The sequence below is a fragment of the Doryrhamphus excisus genome, chromosome 7 (genome assembly GCF_030265055.1).
Source record: "Doryrhamphus excisus isolate RoL2022-K1 chromosome 7, RoL_Dexc_1.0, whole genome shotgun sequence".
In the NCBI taxonomy this organism is placed as follows: domain Eukaryota; kingdom Metazoa; phylum Chordata; class Actinopteri; order Syngnathiformes; family Syngnathidae; genus Doryrhamphus; species Doryrhamphus excisus.
The window spans coordinates 20,581,161-20,601,506 of record NC_080472.1 but is presented as its reverse complement, the minus strand read 5'-3'; the positions used below and the strand labels follow the sequence as shown (position 1 = coordinate 20,601,506).

Sequence of the window (20,346 nt, the reverse complement as noted above, 5' to 3'; positions counted from 1 at the left end):
ATAAATGAAAACACTGCAAGGCTAGTGAGCTAATTTCATTCACATTCACCGTTTTGGAAAAAAAAATTCTTACTTAACGTTATTTTCCATGATTTAATTAGAGTTTGTGCTGCCTGAAAGACGGCGTTAATGTTGTTATGCTAGCTAGCAGTTATTCCTCCAGTGACGTTGCCCTTCTTGCAGGTGAGGCCAGAAAGAGCCGTCAGTCCTTGCAGCGCTACGAGAAATCCGAAAACCACCTCCTGGTCTGCGCGGACTGCCCTCAGCCGCCTTTGGTGCGCAACAGTCGCTCGCAGGAACACTGCGCACGCAAATGCAAAAAAGTGAAGAAACACTTCAACTGCAGGTGAGGAATCGGCCGCCCATCTTTGGACTTTTATCCGACTCTTATCGCCCGCTTAACGTCTTTCCTGTGTGCAGGGCCTTCAACTTCCACAAGCACAACAGGAAATGCCACTTGCTTCCCTTCGACCGCTTCGGCCACGGCGTGCAGAAGCAAGCCAACGCTAACTTCACGCTGTACGAGAAGAAAGGTAAACAGAACGTGTTTTTTTTTGGAGGAGATACAGGTGGCAAGGGGAGATGTTGACACAACAAAAGCATCCACGAGGCCACGCCTCTTCTTAATGCGAGCGTAAACATGCATCAACAACCTCGCTAAATCTTTGTTTACAGTCAGAGCCTGCTGGAATCTTGCACTTTTAATGCGTCGGCTGACATTTCATCGACTGCCTGTTTTGGGAATAACACACTCCAGACCCTAATGACCTTATATGGGCAACCTATGACGAGTAAAGTGCCAATGAGTGTTTAATTAAAGACTACAAAAAAAAAATTTCTCTCTCTCAGATTACATAAGGGAGTGCATCATGGGACCCAAGGACAGCTACAGAGGGAGGAGGTCTTGGACCAAGTCAAACATCACTTGTCAAGCTTGGTCAGATAATAACATCAATGAACACACGTAAGTACTCCCTTTTCTGTTTTGCTCCGCCTTACACCTAAAAGTCATGGGAACAACTTCACACGCCTACGCACCAAGACCAAGACCAAGACCGTAAGGCCCTTTGACCAATTTTACCAATTAAAGGGGCGGAAGAAAGTGACTTGAAGCTTTTGCCAAAAGTCTGTTTTTCATTTGGTAAAAGGACAAGATGGCTGTGAATATTCTTGTTCATTCGGGTCATTGTGTTCCTGGGTATTGAATCGATTGCAACTGGACTGTTCGGTTCAGTTCGGTTCATCTGTTCAAGCTCACTGACCAGGTAGGAAGAACCCAAGACCAACGAGATAGGACAGTTCTAAGGAACATGAACTGCTCAGATTAGAGGCCAAATGACCACTTCACAGACAATCTGAACAGTCCAGATGTGATTGATTCAAGGACTGAAGGCCATTTAAAAATTAAAAATTAAAAATTTAAAATTTAAAATTTAAAATTTAAAATTTAAAATTTAAAATTTAAAATTTAAAATTTAAAATTTAAAATTTAAAAATTTAAAAATTTAAAAAACAAAAAAACTATATTAGGAAAATGAACAAAACATTTTTAAGTAAAAAAAAAAAACTATTAGGAAAGCAGGAAGTGAACGAAAATTTTTTTTTATAAAAAAGTAAAAATAAATAAATTAAACTATATTAGGAAAGCAGGAAGTGAATGAAAAATATATATATTTTTAAAAAGTAAAAAAAAATTAAACTATATTAGGAAAGCAGGAAGTGAACGATATTTTTTTTTTAAAGTAAAAAAAAATAAACTATTAGGAAAGCAGGAAGTGAACAAAAAATATATATTTTAAAAAGTAAAAAATAAAAAATAAATAAATTAAACTATATTAGGAAAGCAGGAAGTGAACAAATGTAACAGTTACTGATTGTAAAAGTACCAGATGGAGGGGTAGGATTTAATAAGCTTTGCTTCTTCCTACTCCTTTTGGACATGTGGAACTGTGAACTGATTATGGGATGCATTCAATTGTAATCTGATGCATGTTCAAATGAAATAAAACCATAACCATAACAATTTGGCGGGATTTCTAGCTCCATTTGACTTTACGTTAACGATTCCGTTCACGCTCCATGGCACGAACGGCAAAGCGGGGGGTGATTTTTCACCATGTTGCCCCCCAGGAATGTCCTTCCTACCTGTTGTCTATGTTTATGTCAGCCGACCGCGTCGTCGGAAAGGAAATGTGTGTTGACGACCAGCAGGGAAGTACATGAATGATGGAATGTTCATGTTCATGTTAAAATGGGAATTCACATGCTCACCAGCTGGCCGGAGAGGGCTCTGTATCAAAAACAGCTTGTCTCTAAAATGCTTCATTTAGCTTTCATCAACAGGAAGAATTATTGATATATGTCAATGTAGCACTTAAGAGAATCGTTAAGTTAGCTTACATGTTCCACATCAGAAATAGTACTCATACTTGACTTTACTTTACTAACATACTAACTCCTTATTTCTAAAATGACAAATACTTCAACTTGCTGATATAGTTCATCTTCAAACAGCTAAAATAATGCATAAGGCTAAAAATAAATTAGCTAAAAATGTCATTCAATACTTCTCTACAAGAGCGGAGAAATATGATCTCAGGGAAGAAGTACATTTGAAACATATGATGTGCTATATATATATATATATCACTATATTGATAGTTACTATGGTACCCATTATGTCATTGGATGCTCATATCACCTCCTACTTCGGTACAAGACAAAAAAATGTATTTTAATTTAATTTAAAAAGAAAAAAAAGAAATCAAACTATATTAGGAAAGCAGGAAGTGAGTGATTTTTTTTAAGTAAAAAAATAAGTTAAACTATATTAGGAAAGCAGGAAGTGAATGAAAATATTTTTTTTTTAAAAAGTAAACATTTTTTTAACTATATTAGGAAAGCAGGAAGTGAACAAAACATGTTTTTATAAAAAAGTAAATAAATAAATTAAACTATATTAGGATAGCAGGAAGTGAATGAAAAATATATATATTTTTAAAAAGTAAAAAATAAGTTAAACTATATTAGGAAAGCAGGAAGTGAACAAAATATGTTTTTATAAAAAAGTAAATAAATAAATTAAACTATATTAGGAAAGCAGGAAGTGAATGAAAAATATATATATTTTTAAAAAGTAAAAAAATTTAACTATATTAGGAAAGCAGGAAGTGAACAATTTTTTTTAAGTAAAAAAAAAATTAACTATTAGGAAAGCAGGAAGTAAATGAAAAATATATATATTTTAAAAAGTAAAAATAAAAAAAAAATTAATTAAACTATATTATGAAAGCAGGAAGTGAACAAATGTAACAGTTACTGATTGTAAAAGTACCAGATGGAGGGGTAGGATTTAATACGCTTTGCTTCTTCCTACTCCTTTTGGACATGTGGAACTGTGAACTGATTATGGGATGCATTCAATTGTAATCTGATGCATGTTCAAATGAAATAAAACCATAACCATAACAATTTGGCGGGATTTGGCGAGCTCCATTTGACTTTACGTTAACGATTCCGTTCACGCTCCATGGCACGAACGGCAAAGCGGGGGGTGATTTTTCACCATGTTGCCCCCCAGGAATGTCCTTCCTACCTGTTGTCTATGTCTATGTCAGCCGACCGCGTCGTCGGAAAGGAAATGTGTGATGACGCCCAGCAGGGAAGTACATGAATGATGGAATGTTCATGTTCATGTTAAAATGGGAATTCACATGCTCACCAGCTGGCCGGAGAGGGCTCTGTATCAAAAACAGCTTGTCTCTAAAATGCTTCATTTAGCTTTCATCAACAGGAAGAATTATTGATATATGTCAATGTAGCACTTAAGAGAATCGTTAAGTTAGCTTACATGTTCCACATCAGAAATAGTACTCATACTTGACTTTACTTTACTAACATACTAACTCCTTATTTCTAAAATGACAAATACTTCAACTTGCTGATATAGTTCATCTTCAAACAGCTAAAATAATGCATAAGGCTAAAAATAAATTAGCTAAAAATGTCATTCAATACTTCTCTACAAGAGCGGAGAAATATGATCTCAGGGAAGAAGTACATTTGAAACATATGATGTGCTATATATATATATATATCACTATATTGATAGTTACTATGGTACCCATTATGTCATTGGATGCTCATATCACCTCCTACTTCGGTACAAGACAAAAAAATGTATTTTAATTTAATTTAAAAAGAAAAAAAAAGAAATCAAACTATATTAGGAAAGCAGGAAGTGAGTGATTTTTTTTAAGTAAAAAAATAAGTTAAACTATATTAGGAAAGCAGGAAGTGAATGAAAATAATTTTTTTTTAAAAAGTAAACATTTTTTTAACTATATTAGGAAAGCAGGAAGTGAACAAAACATGTTTTTATAAAAAAGTAAATAAATAAATTAAACTATATTAGGATAGCAGGAAGTGAATGAAAAATATATATATTTTTAAAAAGTAAAAAATAAGTTAAACTATATTAGGAAAGCAGGAAGTGAACAAAATATGTTTTTATAAAAAAATAAATAAATAAATTAAACTATATTAGGAAAGCAGGAAGTGAATGAAAAATATATATATTTTTAAAAAGTAAAAAAATTTAACTATATTAGGAAAGCAGGAAGTGAACAATTTTTTTTTAAGTAAAAAAAAAATTAACTATTAGGAAAGCAGAAAGTAAATGAAAAATATATATATTTTAAAAAGTAAAAATAAAAAAATAATAATTAAACTACATTATGAAAGCAGGAAGTGAACAAATGTAACAGTTACTGATTGTAAAAGTACCAGATGGAGGGGTAGGATTTAATAAGCTTTGCTTCTTCCTACTCCTTTTGGACATGTGGAACTGTGAACTGATTATGGGATGCATTCAATTGTAATCTGATGCATGTTCAAATGAAATTAAACCATTACCATTAATTGTTAACACAATGTTATTTTGTGTCCTTACTTAGATTGACTCCAATTTTATTTTTACATTTCGGATAAAAAAAAAAAAATGGACGTCGTTTGCAGCAGAATCACCCATAGCCATTTTAGCCGTTGACGAGCCGCAACCTCCATCCTTTTATATCTTCAATGTCATTCTCGTCTGTCACTTTTTTTTTTTTTTTTTTTTACAACCCGAGTGCTCCAACTTTATAAAGTCAACTCTACGGCGAGTCGTAAATATTTTCCCATAGTCGCTTTCGCAGACGTGCGTCCCTCTCCGCTCTGCCAGTACGCTTCGAGTATGCAAGTACTCCGAGCTAAAGTATGGACTTTGGCACCGAGATAAATTCAATGACTAACTGGCTAACATCTGTTAGCGCAGCATCATTACGGCTAACGTGCTCTTAATGCGGGGGCCTTTTTTTTTTATGGACTCCCGCCACATGCAACTTGTTTTGCGTGGGGGGACCATGTACTACCTTGTAACGCAATTTATTATATACTCTAGTAGATTAACACGAAGCAGATGTTGGGGGGGGGGGGGGGGGGGTGGTATTTTAGTCACTTTTCAAGCTTGTTCTGGGTTGAATCATGTTGTGCATTAGCGGAGAAGCCTTATGTAAGCCCCGGGGTTTGAAGAGGAAGGGGGGGCGCAAGGGGAAGAGTCGTTTTTAAAGGGTCGAGTGATTGGACAACCTGCTGAAAGGCTGCTATTTTAGGTCAGCGCTTGTTTCTTTGGGAATCCAGGCTCAAATATTTTTCCCGGTGCTCTCAGGGTGAGAGTAAACCCGGATTAAGGTTTAAGGACGTCTTTAAGAATTTCCAAACTCTATACTGGTAATCAGTATAGAGTTTGGCTTTACAGAATTAAAACAAACGATTGTGTTAATTCTTTACAGAATTAATTCTTTACAGTGTTAATTCTTTACAGAATTAACACAATCACACACAGTAGGGAGACATGGCATGGCCACCTTTGGGGCCGTCCACACTGGGAGGAGCCGCAGGCCGTGCCATCGGGGGACCAGCACCCGGGCCCCCTCCCCGACTCCGACAGACGGGCGGACCCCCACATTAAAGGGAGGAACCCCCAGCCGGCCGGGTCGAAGGGACCCAAGGATGGCACCCCCTCAGCAGACCCGACACAGCCCCCAGTGTGGAGGACCCCCTCCTGAGGAGTTAAACACTGGAGTTAAAAGCTGAAGACTAAGAGCATAAAATAGGACGAAAAAGATAAAAACAAAACACTGGAGTTAAAAGCTGAAGACTTAAGAGCAGAAAAATAGGACTAAAAAGATAAAAACAAAACACTGGAGTTAAAAGCTGAAGACTAAGAGCTTAAAATAGGACTAAAAAGATTAAAAGCAAAACACTGGAGTTAAAAGCTGAAGACTAAGAGCAAAAAAATAGGACTAAAAAGATAAAAACAAAACACTGGAGTTAAAAGCTGAAGACTAAGAGAATAAAATAGGACTAAAAAGATAAAAACATAACACTGGAGTAAAAAGCTGAAGACTAAGAGCATAAAATAGGACTAAAAAGATAAAAACAAAACACTGGAGTTAAAAGCTGAAGACTAAGAGCAAAAAAATAGGACTAAAAAGATAAAAACATAACACTGGAGTTAAAAACTGAAGACTAAGAGCAAAAAAATAGGACTAAAAAGATACAAACAAAACACTGGAGTTAAAAACTGAAGACTAAGAGCAAAAAAATAGGACTAAAAAGATACAAACAAAACACTGGAGTTAAAAACTGAAGACTAAGAGCAAAAAAATAGGACTAAAAAGATAAAAACAAAACACTGGAGTTAAAAGCTGAAGACGAAGAGCATAAAATAAGACTGAAAAGATAAAAACATAACACTGGAGTTAAAAGCTGAAGACTAAGAGCATAAAATAGGACTAAAAAGATAAAAACATAAGAAAAGTTTAAAAATATTAATTAAAAGCCTGATTAAAACACTGGAGTTAAAAGCTGAAGACTAAGCAAAAAAATAGGACTAAAAAGATAAAAACATAACACTGGAGTTAAAAGCTGAAGACTAAGAGCAAAAAAATAGGACTAAAAAGATAAAAACATAAGAAAAGTTTAAAAATATGAGTTAAAAGCCTGATTAAAAAGGTGCGTCTTTCATCGTTTTTAAAAAATATCAACAGTCTCCGCAGTCCTGAGGCTCTCGGGCAGGCTGTTCCACAGGTGGGGGGGCCATAGTGGCTAAATGCTGCCTCACTGTGGGTTTTTGTTCTGGGTTTTGGTATAGTTAAAAGACCAGTGCCGGAGGACCACAGGCTCCGCGGGGGTTAAGACATTTAAAAACCAGTAAGAGAATCTTAAAATGGATCCTGAAGCGGATGGGGAGCCAATGTAGCGACTTTAAAACCGGTGTAATATGTAGTTATTGTGCTGGTTCCTGGTTCCTGGTGCTGGGGGGATTAGAATTCAAGATGCAGGTGATCCATCACTTTGTTGTGTGCTTGTGTTTGAGTTCCTGTCGCACATGAGTTAGCGGCGACAGGGTATCACTCTTCCGGGCAATCATGCAAACGTTTTGGTCGAGGTGTATCCATGACTTAGTTAGCATACGCTTGTCGTTTTTGAAATGTAAACTTGCCCATGCAAATGGATTGCGGATTTATTTTCCTTGCTAGCAATGCGAACCGACGCGCTCCCTAAAATTTATTTGATCAACTAAGCGCCCTCAACGATGTCTCTCCCCCCCCTTTGTAGGTTTTATCCCGATAGGTACCCGACGCAAGACCTGAGGGAGAACTTCTGCCGGAATCCCAACAACGACCCCGGTGGTCCGTGGTGCTACACCACCGATCCCAACGTAAGAGCCGAGGAGTGCGGCGTAGCACATTGTTTCGAGGGTAAAGCTCCTGATTTGTTTTCCTGCCTTTGCCGTTTGCTGTTTCTGCGGGGAAGCTTAACAAAAGTTGAATTGCGTCGACAGATGTTTGCATGACATGCAACGGCGAGGATTACCGAGGAAAAGTAGACCATACCGAGAGCGGGAAGGAGTGCCAGCGATGGGACTCATCCAGGCCACATAAACACCACTTCCAGCCTAAAAAGTATTCAGACAAATAAAGGTCAAACCAGAAACCAGTATCAGTTTTAAGCTTGGAGTGTTTTTCTCCTTATCAGGTACCGGGACAAAGGCTTATCGGACAACTACTGCCGGAACCCGGATAACCGCCTGCGTCCTTGGTGCTACACCATGGATCCCAAGACTCCCTGGGAGTACTGCAACATCACAGCATGTGGTAAGCAGTCTTCGTGGATGTTAGGAACACATTACATGATCACAGAGTCCTAATGGTGATGGGCAGACTGAGGTTTTAAGGCTTGAGAATTGATGGCGACAGACTGGACTGATGCTCCTTTGGTGGTTCCTTGGTGGTTGATGTCAGACCAGTAATTCTTGCCCCTGCGGGGCCTCGTGGGATTTTTATTTGCCTTTCTTTGTAGACTTTTACGCAGACAGAATTGGTTTCGGGGGATGACTTTGTCTTTGTGGGTTTTTTTAAGCTAGCAAATTAATGTCAAGGGATCGGTTCTGTGGAGGACGATAAGGGCGCTTGAACCTTCTACAACCACTGGACTTTCTGTGTTTTGTCACTTACCGGTTAGCTCACGGCTTTACTTGTTGCTAAGCTAATGTACTAGCTATCGGGGCAATAGAAACTTGTATAACATGAAGTGATTCCTTTTACTGACTCGACTTCTGAAGAGTCACTCGATTCATGGTACAGTTGTAAATGTCGGCAAAGCACCCGCGTGTTTGTGAAACTTGACTCTTCATCGAGCATCTGTAAATCACCAGTCAGTCAAACTCAAGTTGTCACCTGAAACTCAAGTATTCGATGAGTTCCAGTGAGTCAGTGACCCTCAAGTACCCATAATGAAAATTGAGTCTTTGTGGAGTACTCGGAAATCAGTCAAAGTCAACTCTATGTTGAGTACCCGTGAGTTCGTGGAACTGGTACCAGTGAGTCAGTGAAAATCGAGTCACTCTACCTCATGGAGTCTTCATGAAGTGCCCATGAGTACTGGTAATATTTTGTCCATTAACTGTGAATCAGTAAACCTCGAGTGTTTGACGAGTACCAGTGAGTCTTTGTTGAGTATTTACGAATCAGTGAAACTCTAGTTGTCATTGAGTACCTGTGAGTTAGTGGAACTCCAGTGTTCAAGGAGTACCAGTGAGTCAGTGAAACTCGAGTTGTCATTGAGTACCCGTGAGTTAGTGGAACTCCAGTGTTCAAGGAGTACCAGTGAGTCAGTGAAACTCGAGTTGTCATCACTCATGAGTGAGTGAAACTCAAGTCTTCCCTGAATGCCAGTGAGTCAGTGACCTCGGAGTATTTGTTGAGTACCCGCGAGTCAGTGAAACCCAACTTTTCATCAAACACCCGTGAGTTACCCGAAACTGGAGTCTTTGTCGAGTACTCGTAAATCAGTGAAAGTTAACTCTTTGTCGAGTACTTGTTGTTTAGTGAAACTGAAGTGTTCGACGAGTACCAGTGAGTCAGTGAAACTCGACTCTTCTTCGAGCACATGTGAGTCACTCAACCTCATGGAGTCTTTATGGGGTACCCATGAGTACTGGTAATTTTTTTGTCCATTAATTGTGAATCAGTAAACCTTGAGTGTTTGACTAGTAACAGTGAGTCAGTGAGTCTTTGTTGAGTACCCACGAATCAGTGAAACTCGACTCTTCATCGAGCACCAGTGAGTCACTCAACCTCATGGAGTCTTTATGGAGTACCCATGAGTACTGGTAATGTTTTGTCCATTAACTGTGAATCAGTAAACCTTGCGTGTTTGACTAGTACCAGTGAGTCTTTGTTGAGTACCCATGAATCAGTGAAACTCGACTCTTCATGCAGCACTTGTGAAACTCAAGTTGTCACAGAGTACCCATGAGTTAGTGAAATGCGACTCTTCATCGAGTACTTGTGAGTCACTGAAACTCAAGTCTTTGTCGAGTACCCACGAATCAGTGAAACCCAACTTTTCATCAAGCACCCGTGAGTTACCCGACTCTGTGAATCACTAAACCTTCAGTGTTTGACTACTACCAGTGAGTCTTTGTTGAGTACCCACGAGTCAGTGAAACCCGACTCTTCATGCAGCACTTGTGAGTCAATGAAACTCAAGTTGTCATTGAGTACCCGTGAGTTAGTGAAACTCGACTCTTCATCGAGCACTTGTGAGTCACTGAACCTCAAGTCTTTGTCGAGTACCCATGAATCAGTGAAACCCAACTTTTCATCAAGCACCCGTGAGTTACCCGACTCTGTGAATCACTAAACCTTCAGTGTTTGACTACTACCAGTGAGTCTTTGTTGAGTACCCACGAATCAGTGAAACCCGACTCTTCATGCAGCGCTTGTGAGTCAATGAAACTCAAGTTGTCATTGAGTACCCGTGAGTTAGTGAAAAGCGACTCTTCAACGAGTACTTGTGAGTCACTGAAACTCAAGTCTTTGTCGAGTACCCATGAATCGGTGAAACAAATTTCTTTGTTAAGTCAGCGAAACACAACTCTTTGTTTAGTACTCATGAGTCAGCGGAAGTCAACTCAAGTACGCGTGAGTCATTGAAACCGGAGTCTTCTTCGAGCACCTGTCATGTGGCTCCGGTAGAAACGGTATCTGAGGTTTGGACCAGGCTTTTATCCACAGGGGAAAGACATTTAGGTCGAAAGAAAAATTGCACAATCAATAAATCTTTTTTTAATTTAGCTGGCGGGGTAAGTCGGGGTGAGTCAGACAACGAGTATCCGTGAGCCTCAACTTGCAGTAAATAAAAACTTGCAGTCTTTGAAGGCCTCGTTCATGAGTCACACATCTCGATTTTTTTTTTTTTTTTTTTACTTTAGTCAGCAAGTTTGCTTGTCGGTTAGCTGTTAGCCTACTGTAACGTCACTAGCCGCTTCGGGTTAGCGTTTTTTGGCTAATTGGCGAGCTAATGCAATGGTTCCCAAAACTTTCAGATATTGCACTTTAGATTAGATTAGATTAGATTAGATTAGATTCAACTTTATTGTTATTGCTCATGTCACTTGTACAGGGCAACAAAATGCAGTTAGCATCCAACCAGAAGTGCAATTTTTTATAAGTACATTAGTATGGACAGATCTATGTAAATAAAACTATACAGGCTATGACTATAATACAGTGATGATATGTACAGGGATATAAATGACTATAATATGGCTATTGTAGATTATACAGATTATAAACAGTATGGGTATGCCAATATATAATAACAGTAATATATACAGTATTGCAATGGAGTGACTAGGGTATGGAAATGACTATGATATGGCTATTGTAGATTATACAGATTATAAACAGTATGGATATGACAATATATAATAACAGTAATATGTACAGTATTGCAGTGAAGTGACTAGAGTAGAGTATGGTTATTGCAGATTATATAAATTATAAACAGTATGATCAATGAATCAACAGATAGTATATGTACAATAGTGCAATAGTACAATACTTCATTTTTCAGTCAGTATTGTATCAGACAACAAAATTAGAAATATCGTTTCTTTGCCTTAGTGGATTATCTTAAACGGCCGCAATGTTTTGACATCATTTTTGACATAGTTCTTTCATCTCCGCTAAATCTGAGAACGCAAACGCATTTGCTTCGGAAAAGCCAGGCAAAGTCGACTCGTGGGAACATTTTGCAACACAAAGGATAGCCGAAGTGGAGTAAAAAAAAAAAAAAAAAATTCTGGGAGTGGGTGCATATTTGAGAGAGCATCCTTCATTGTTTCTGTCGGCATGCATTGACTTGACGGTGAAGGTTCTGATTTAGAGACTGGGCGGAGGTTTGTCCAGATGTGTGTGTGTGTGGATCCTCATAGAGATGATAAAACCTGGCATGCCTTGCAGGAAAAAAAACCTCCTCCATGTTCTGCCATGTCATCTGTCAAAGGCCAAAAGAGAAACCATCTGATCAACTTTAAAGTGTGGAAGAATGTCAGTGTTATGAGTAAACAGCAAGGAAGGTTCCAAGTGGTGGTGGTGTGGGGGGTGGGGGGGTTGTGCTACTGTTTTTGATCATCAGTCCGGAGGTTAAACATGCCACATTCTTCCCAGGATTAATACCTCCCTCCTTGGCATTTCCCCCTACAAAACTTCCACAAGCTCACTTGTTTTTCCTCTCCCTTCCTTGCGAAGAGTCCGACTCCTCCGGCGTCGAGGAGCCAGATGTGAACGTGACGGCGTCCTGCGTCCGCGGAAAGGGGAAAGACTACCGCGGCACCATGAACGTCACTCCCGAGGGGGTGACGTGTCAGCGATGGGACTCGCAGTTCCCTCATCAGCACTCGTTTATTCCCCGCCACTTCAAATGCAAGTGAGTCCTGAAAACCGGGAAAAAAAAAAAAATTCCAAATGAGCTTGGGTTAGGGCGGCACGGTGGTCGAGTGGTTAGCGCGCAGACCTCACAGCTAGGAGACCAGGGTTCAATTCCACCCTCGGCCATCTCTGTGTGGAGTTTGCATGTTCTCCCCGTGCATGCGTGGGTTTTTTTTTCCGGGTATTCCGGTTTCCTCCCACATTCCAAAAACATGCTAGGTTAATTGGAGACTCCAAATTGTCCACCAGTGATGAGTGAACTCACTGTGTACTTATCAACCCACTGGAAATAGCAGGTCAATACTCAGTATAACAGTCTGACTCAGTGTGTCATTTTACAAAAGCTAAACTCATCACACAGCAACTTAATACTCAAAGGGTAATAATAATAATAATAATAATCCCAATAATTCAATCCCACCCTCGGCCATCTCTGTGTGGAGTTTGCATGTTCTCCCCGTGCATGCGTGGGTTTTTTTTCCGGGTATTCCGGTTTCCTCCCACATTCCAAAAACATGCTAGGTTAATTAGCGACTCCAAATTGTCCATAGGTATGAATGTGAGTGTGAATGGTTGTTTGTCTATATGTGCCCTGTGATTGGCTGGCCACCAGTCCAGGGTGTACCCCGCCTCTCACCTGAAGACAGCTGGGATAGGCTCCAGCACCGCAGCCCTCGTGAGGATAAGCGGTAGAAAATGGATGGATGTTCATACTTGGCTGCACGGCGGTCGAGTGGTTAGCCCGCAGACCTCACAGCTAGGAGACCCGAGTTCAATCCCACCCTCGGCCATCTCTGTGTGGAGTTTGCATGTTCTCCCCGTGCATGCATGGGTTTTCTCCGGGTACTCCGGTTTCCTCCCACATTCCAAAAACATGCTAGGTTAATTAGCGACTCCAAATTGTCCATAGGTATGAATGTGAGTGTGAATGGTTGTTTGTCTATATGTGCCCTGTGATTGGCTGGCTGGCCACCAGTCCAGGGTGTACCCCGCCTCTCGCCTGAAGACAGCTGGGATAGGCTCCAGCAGCCCCCGCAACCCTTGTGAGTCAAAGCAGTAGAAAATGAATGAATGAATGAGCTCGAGTTATTGTAGCGTGTGCTTTCAGGGACCTGAGGGAGAACTTCTGCCGCAACCCGGATGGCGCGGAGTACCCGTGGTGCTTCACCAACGACCCCAACCAGAGGAAGGCCAACTGCACGCACATCCCCAGGTGTGGCGCCGAGGACGCGCAGAAAACTGGTAAAGTTACAGAACTAAAATGACAGAACTCTGCCAAAAGTTGGGAGTTCTTCCTCGACCAATACCTGTAATACCCAATACCCAACGCTGTCCTCTCCCGTTGGCCAATGAGAGGCCCGAGATTGTACATTTGAAGTTTAATGAGTCAAGCGGCTAACAAACACGACACGGCAGCCAAAATAGTCGTTCCCACAGGACTGCAATCTGCTGTGTAAAAACATGCAAAGGAAAACAAACACGTATTGAACCACAAATGAACTTTCTTATGTCGCTTTGGTGCTCCTTCTGACCGGCCATTTGTGCGTTTATGTCGATTCATTCATTATCCAATTTATCGATATTTATTCTAGTGTTCTAGTCATCGTTGTTTCATTGAAAAATTTAAATATCCTTTCATTTTAGCTTCTCAAACTTGAATGTTTTACTACTTCCTTAGTCATCCATGAAATAAACCTACTGGGGTGTGAGAAGGTGTTTTTTTTTTTTGCCCGGTCCTGATTTCTTAATTTTTGCATACTTAATGATTCAAATAATAATAAAAAAATGAAAATATTAGTCAATTTGACACTGGGAAAAAAACACTGCTGAACAAAATCACTGCTGGAGCCTATCCCAGCTGTCTTCAGGGGTGAGGCGGGGTACACCCCGGACTGGTCGCCAGCCAGCCAATCACAGGGCACATATAGACAAACAACCATTCACACTCACATTCATACCTATGGACAATTTGGAGTCGCTAATTAACCTAGCATGTTTTTGGAATGTGGGAGGAAACCGGAGTACCCGGAGTAAACCCACGCATGCACGGGGAGAACATGCAAACTCCACACAGAGATGGCCGAGGGTGGAATTGAACCCTGGTCTCATAGCTGTGAGGTCTGCACGTCTTGAAGATCATAACGGAGATTATTTATTTCAAGAAAGTTGAAATATTTGTTAAAAAAAACTGCAAAAATGGGTGAAGTTGATACTAATAAAATATTTATTTTATTTTTATTTTATTATTATTATTTTATTTTTATTTTATTATTATTATTATTTTATTTTATTTTATTTTTATTATATAATAAATAATAAAATATTTATTTTATTTTTATTTTATTATTATTATTTTCACCTATATCACCAAGCTGATTTTTCATGTTTTCTGGCTATACAAATTTGTAGTGGCCGGACCGGAGCAGGAGGGGATAGAAAAGAAAAAAAAAGCAGTACAAGCAATACATTTTCGAAGCATGTCATGACATCTAAGATGCAAAAAAAATGAACAACGGCCATATTTAACCCCAGCAGACATCGTTTTAGTGAATAAATCCTGAAAGCTGTCAGCCATGTTGCTGTTTTAGGTTTTTTTTATACGAGACGACCAAAAGCTTTAAAAACTATAAAAACTGAATTTATCCATTTGCCGTGTAAGGTATCAGAGTTCCCCATGGAGATGTAGAACTACATCACGGCTGCGTTACGTTATTTAGACTTCACGTTCGCCCTCATGAGCCTCATGAATTCCAATTCGGGGTGCGCTGTCACTTCCTATGTCCGTCTTTTAGACCACACGCTCTGTACTGCTTCCATTTCAACGTCGGATTACCTCACTTGACTTTTAAATATTAACTCACGCACTGATTGCAATTAAGTCCAAGAAGCCTTCGGGGGAAGACGCTCGGTCTCCAATAACACGTGTGTTTCGTTTTTCTTCAGAGTGCTACCAAGACAACGGCGAGACGTACCGCGGCGCTTTAGCCATCACTCGTTCCGGGATTCCCTGCGCCGACTGGTCGCGTCACATAAACAGGTAATGACACCTTTTTTAGTCCACTCCAGCTTTATCTGCTAACACTGCAGTGCGCGTCTTGTCAGATAGAGCAACAGGAAACAGGAAAGCGTTGTCCGTTGTCGCAGCTGCTATTGTCTTCACGCCGCTGGAAATCACGCCGCATGTCTCATCTCTGACCAAGACCGAAAAAGTGATGATAGAGCTTTGAAATGGTCGGAATGACAAATGGAGCAAAGCAGAGCCTCGTTTTTTTTGGAGGGAAAAAATATCCCACTCAGAAAGAGAGAGAGAGAGAGAGAAAGAGAGAGAGCGGCGAAGATGTATGTGTCGTTTTTTTCCTCCTCATGCTGGGAACGTTTCCTAGAGAGGCTAACATTCTTTGCTGCTAACTGATGTGTTTGTTGACAACTGAACCCCTTTATTTGAATGGAGCTAAGCAGTGAAAACAAACACTCAAGAAGGAAATCAGGGGTTCCTCAGGGGTCAATATCAAGCCCCTATTATTATTCATCTATGTCTGGGTTATTCAACTGGCAATTTAACAAGAAAGTTGAAACATTTGGGGACTAAAGAGCAGTCCAGGGTGTACCCCGCCTCTTGACCAATGACTGCTGGGATAGGCTCCAGCACCCCGCGCGACACTCGTGAGGAAAAGAGGTAGAAAATGAATGAATGAATGAATGAATGAATGCTGGGAACGTTTCCTAGAGAGGCTAACATTCTTTGCTGCTAACTGATGTGTTTGTTGACAACTGGACCCCCCCCCCCTTTATTTGAATGAAGCTAAGCAGTGAAAACAAACACTCAAGAAGGAAATCAGGGGTTCCTCAGGGGTCAATACCAAGCCCCTATTATTATTATTATTCATCTATGTCTGGGTTATTCAACTGGCAATTTAACAAGAAAGTTGAAACATTTGGGGACTAAAGAGCAGTCCAGGGTGTACCCCGCCTCTCGACCAATGACTGCTGGGATAGGCTCCAGCACCCCCCCTGCGACCCTCGTGAGGAAAAGCGGTAGAAAATGAATGAATGAATGCATGCCGGGAACGTTTCCTAGAGAGGCTAACATTCTTTGCTGCTAACTGATGTGTTTGTTGACAACTGAACCCCCCTCCCCCCACTTTATTTGAATGGAGCTAAGCAATGAAAACAAACAGCAAGAAGGAAATCAGGGGTTCCTCAGGGGTCAATACCAAGCCCCTATTATTATTGTCTGGGTTATTCAAGTGGTAATTGAACAAGAAAGTTGAAACATTTGGGGACTAAAGAGCAGTCCAGGGTGTACCCCGCCTCTCGCCTGAAGACAGCTGGGATAGGCTCCAGCACCCCCCCCCCCTGCGACCCGTGAGGAAAAGCAGTAGAAAATGAATGAATGAATGCTGGGAACGTTTCCTAGAGAGGCTAACATTCTTTGCTGCTAACTGATGTGTTTGTTGACAACTGAACCCCCCCCCCTTTATTTGAATGGAGCTAAGCAGTGAAAACAAACACTCAAGAAGGAAATCAGGGGTTCCTCAGGGGTCAATACCAAGCCCCTATTATTATTATTATTCATCTATGTCTGGGTTATTCAACTGGCAATTTAACAAGAAAGTTGAAACATTTGGGGACTAAAGAGCAGTCCAGGGTGTACCCCGCCTCTCGACCAATGACTGCTGGGATAGGCTCCAGCACCCCGCGCGACACTCGTGAGGAAAAGAGGTAGAAAATGAATGAATGAATGAATGCTGGGAACGTTTCCTAGAGAGGCTAACATTCTTTGCTGCTAACTGATGTGTTTGTTGACAACTGCCCCCCCCCCCTTCCCACTTTATTTGAATGGAGCTAAGCAGTGAAAACAAACACTCAAGAAGGAAATCAGGGGTTCCTCAGGGGTCAATACCAAGCCCCTATTATTATTGTCTGGGTTATTCAAGTGGTAATTGAACAAGAAAGTTGAAACATTTGGGGACTAAAGAGCAGTCCAGGGTGTACCCCGCCTCTCGCCTGAAGACAGCTGGGATAGGCTCCAGCACCCCCCCTGCGACCCGTGAGGAAAAGCAGTAGAAAATGAATGAATGAATGAATGCTGGGAACGTTTCCTAGAGAGGCTAACATTCTTTGCTGCTAACTGATGTGTTTGTTGACAACTGAACCCCTTTATTTGAATGAAGCTAAGCAGTGAAAACAAACACTCACGAAGGAAATCAGGGGTTCCTCAGGGGTCAATACCAAGCCCCTATTATTATTCATCTATGTCTGGGTTATTCAACTGGCAATTTAACAAGAAAGTTGAAACATTTGGGGACTAAAGAGCAGTCCAGGGTGTACCCCGCCTCTCGACCAATGACTGCTGGGATAGGCTCCAGCACCCCCCGCGACCCTCGTGAGGAAAAGCAGTAGAAAATGAATGAATGAATGAATGAATGAATGCTGGGAACGTTTCCTAGAGAGGCTAACATTCTTTGCTGCTAACTGATGTGTTTGTTGACAACTGAACCCCTTTATTTGAATGGAGCTAAGCAGTGAAAACAAACACTCAAGAAGGAAATCAGGGGTTCCTCAGGGGTCAATACCAAGCCCCTATTATTATTATTCATCTATGTCTGGGTTATTCAACTGGAAAAATTTAACAAGAAAGTTGAAACATTTGGGGACTAAAGAGCAGTCCAGGGTGTACCCCGCCTCTCGCCTGAAGACAGCTGGGATAGGCTCCAGCACCCCCCGCGACCCACGTGAGGAAAAGCGGTAGAAAATGAATGAATGAATGAATGAATGAATGCTGGGAACGTTTCCTAGAGAGGCTAACATTCTTTGCTGCTAACTGATGTGTTTGTTGACAACTGGACCCCCCTCTCCCCCCTTTATTTGAATGAAGCTAAGCAGTGAAAACAAACACTCAAGAAGGAAATCAGGGGTTCCTCAGGGGTCAATACCAAGCCCCTATTATTATTATTATTCATCTATGTCTGGGTTATTCAAATGGCAATTTAACAAGAAAGTTGAAACATTTGGGGACGAAAGAGCAGTCCAGGGTGTACCCCGCCTCTTGACCAATGATTGCTGGGATAGGCTCCAGCACCCCCGCGACCCTCGTGAGGAAAAACGGTAGAAAATGAATGAATGAATGAATGCTGGGAACGTTTCCTCGAGAGGCTAACATTCTTTGCTGCTAACTCATGTGTTTGTTGACAACTGAACCCCTTTATTTGAATGGAGCTAAGCAGTGAAAACAAACACTCAAGAAGGAAATCAGGGGTTCCTCAGGGGTCAATACCAAGCCCCTATTATTATTATTCATCTATGTCTGGGTTATTCAACTGGCAATTTAACAAGAAAGTTGAAACATTTGAGGACTAAAGAGCAGTCCAGGGTGTACCCCACCTCTCGACCAATGACTGCTGGGATAGGCTTCCCATGCTGGGAACGTTTCCTAGAGAGGCTAACATTCTTTGCTGCTAACTGATGTGTTTGGTGACAACTGAACCCCCCCGCCCCCACTTTATTTGAAGGCCCAGCCTTGCCCAGACCCTAGCTCCAGTGGCCCCCAGGTAAATTGAGTTTGAGACCCCTGGTTTAGATGGATGTTCCAAGTTTCATTTTCAGGAATCCAAAAAACCTAAAATGGCACGGGGTAGATGGACATGTTCCAGAGTCGAACCCTGACCCCCAGGAAGTGCTTTCTGAGGCAAACGGATCAAAGCCAATCAGCTCTCAGCCAGTCTACCTCCCCTTCCTCAAAGGTGAAGGGTCGTCCCGGGAAGAAAACCTCTGAGAGCTCCAGCTTGTTTAATATTCTCCTGGGAAGCAAAATTATCTTCACCTTTTGACAAATTGCCCGCCCTGACGCTAAAACGCGTCCGCGGCGTTCCCGTTCGGTAATGGTTTTTCAGGGATATCCGAGAAGACATGACTGGTACCAACGGGGACTCCGTGGTGGATGTGGCTCCTGGTGGTCTGCAGCAAACGCTAGGGAGTGCATACTTTTGAACTCCCATGAGCGCCCCGGCACTAAACGCTGCCTTTCCTTGTACGGCTGAACGAGGAACATACATGTGAGCGCTTGTAGCGTGTTTATAGAGCGCCGCCCCCCCCCCCCCCCCCCCCCCCCGGAGCGTGTTGTGATATACACTGTTTGCCAAATAACAAAAAACGGAACATGAGAATCTATATTTGTGTGTTTTACAGCGGGGATTCTCACTCTACACTATCCCATGTAGGGCTGGAGAGGAACTACTGTCGAAACCCGGACCGGGACAAGCACGGCCCCTGGTGTTACACCAACCCCAACACGCGCCTCTCTTGGGACTACTGCAAACTCAAGCACTGTGAGTGGCGCCTCGTCGGGGTCGGGGGTGGGAGTCAGCGGCGGGAGAACGGATGATTTTAGTGACATTCAGCTTGTGTGGCGTTTGCGTGACTTTGCCGCTTTCATTTTTTTGTGAAGCAACGCATGCTAACATGCTAACATGCTAACATGCTAACATGTTAACAAGTTGTAGTGTGCAGTATGTTTCCAGAAAAAAATGCATCTCTGCTTTGTCTTATGCGGTGCTTCTCAATTATTTTCCATCATGCCCCCCCCCCCCCCCCCCCCCCAATTTGAAATACTAGAGAAAGTCATATTTATTCATGTACTATCTGTCCTGTACAGACTGAACTTGAAACTTGAAAGCAGCACAAATGCAGCAAAATAGAGAACAACAAGCGTATTGAAGAGTCAAATTGCATTTTGGCTACTATTTCAATGAAAGCCCCCCCCCCCAACCCTTAAAATGAATTGTGAGATTACAACTTTTTTCTCTTAATAGTTTGACTTTATTCTTGAAAAACTACAGATGATTTTTCGCTCAAAGTCAGCTGGGATAGGCTCCAGCTCACCCCTTACCCTAATAAGTCCATGCGCTATAGAACTGGATGTATTGGATGGATGGATGGATGGATGGATGGGTGGGTGGGTGGTTAATGGAGTGGGTGTATTGGATGGATGGATGGATGGATGAATGGAGTGGGTGTGATGGAT

At 41.4% G+C, this 20,346-nt stretch overlaps 1 protein-coding gene across 1 annotated transcript in view; it reads left to right on the top strand.

Annotated features, from left to right (window-relative positions):
• Nucleotides 1–20,346, top strand: part of LOC131132339 (hepatocyte growth factor-like) — a 37,727-nt gene that overhangs the window by 7,807 nt on the left and 9,574 nt on the right. Inside the window, exons 2-11 of the mRNA XM_058077877.1 lie at nt 184–346; nt 421–533; nt 850–964; nt 7,663–7,805; nt 7,889–8,009; nt 8,083–8,201; nt 12,144–12,321; nt 13,432–13,565; nt 15,267–15,360; nt 19,512–19,651. Of these exons, the coding sequence (XP_057933860.1) occupies nt 184–346; nt 421–533; nt 850–964; nt 7,663–7,805; nt 7,889–8,009; nt 8,083–8,201; nt 12,144–12,321; nt 13,432–13,565; nt 15,267–15,360; nt 19,512–19,651 (1,320 nt within the window). The remainder of the gene's footprint in view (nt 1–183; nt 347–420; nt 534–849; nt 965–7,662; nt 7,806–7,888; nt 8,010–8,082; nt 8,202–12,143; nt 12,322–13,431; nt 13,566–15,266; nt 15,361–19,511; nt 19,652–20,346) is intronic.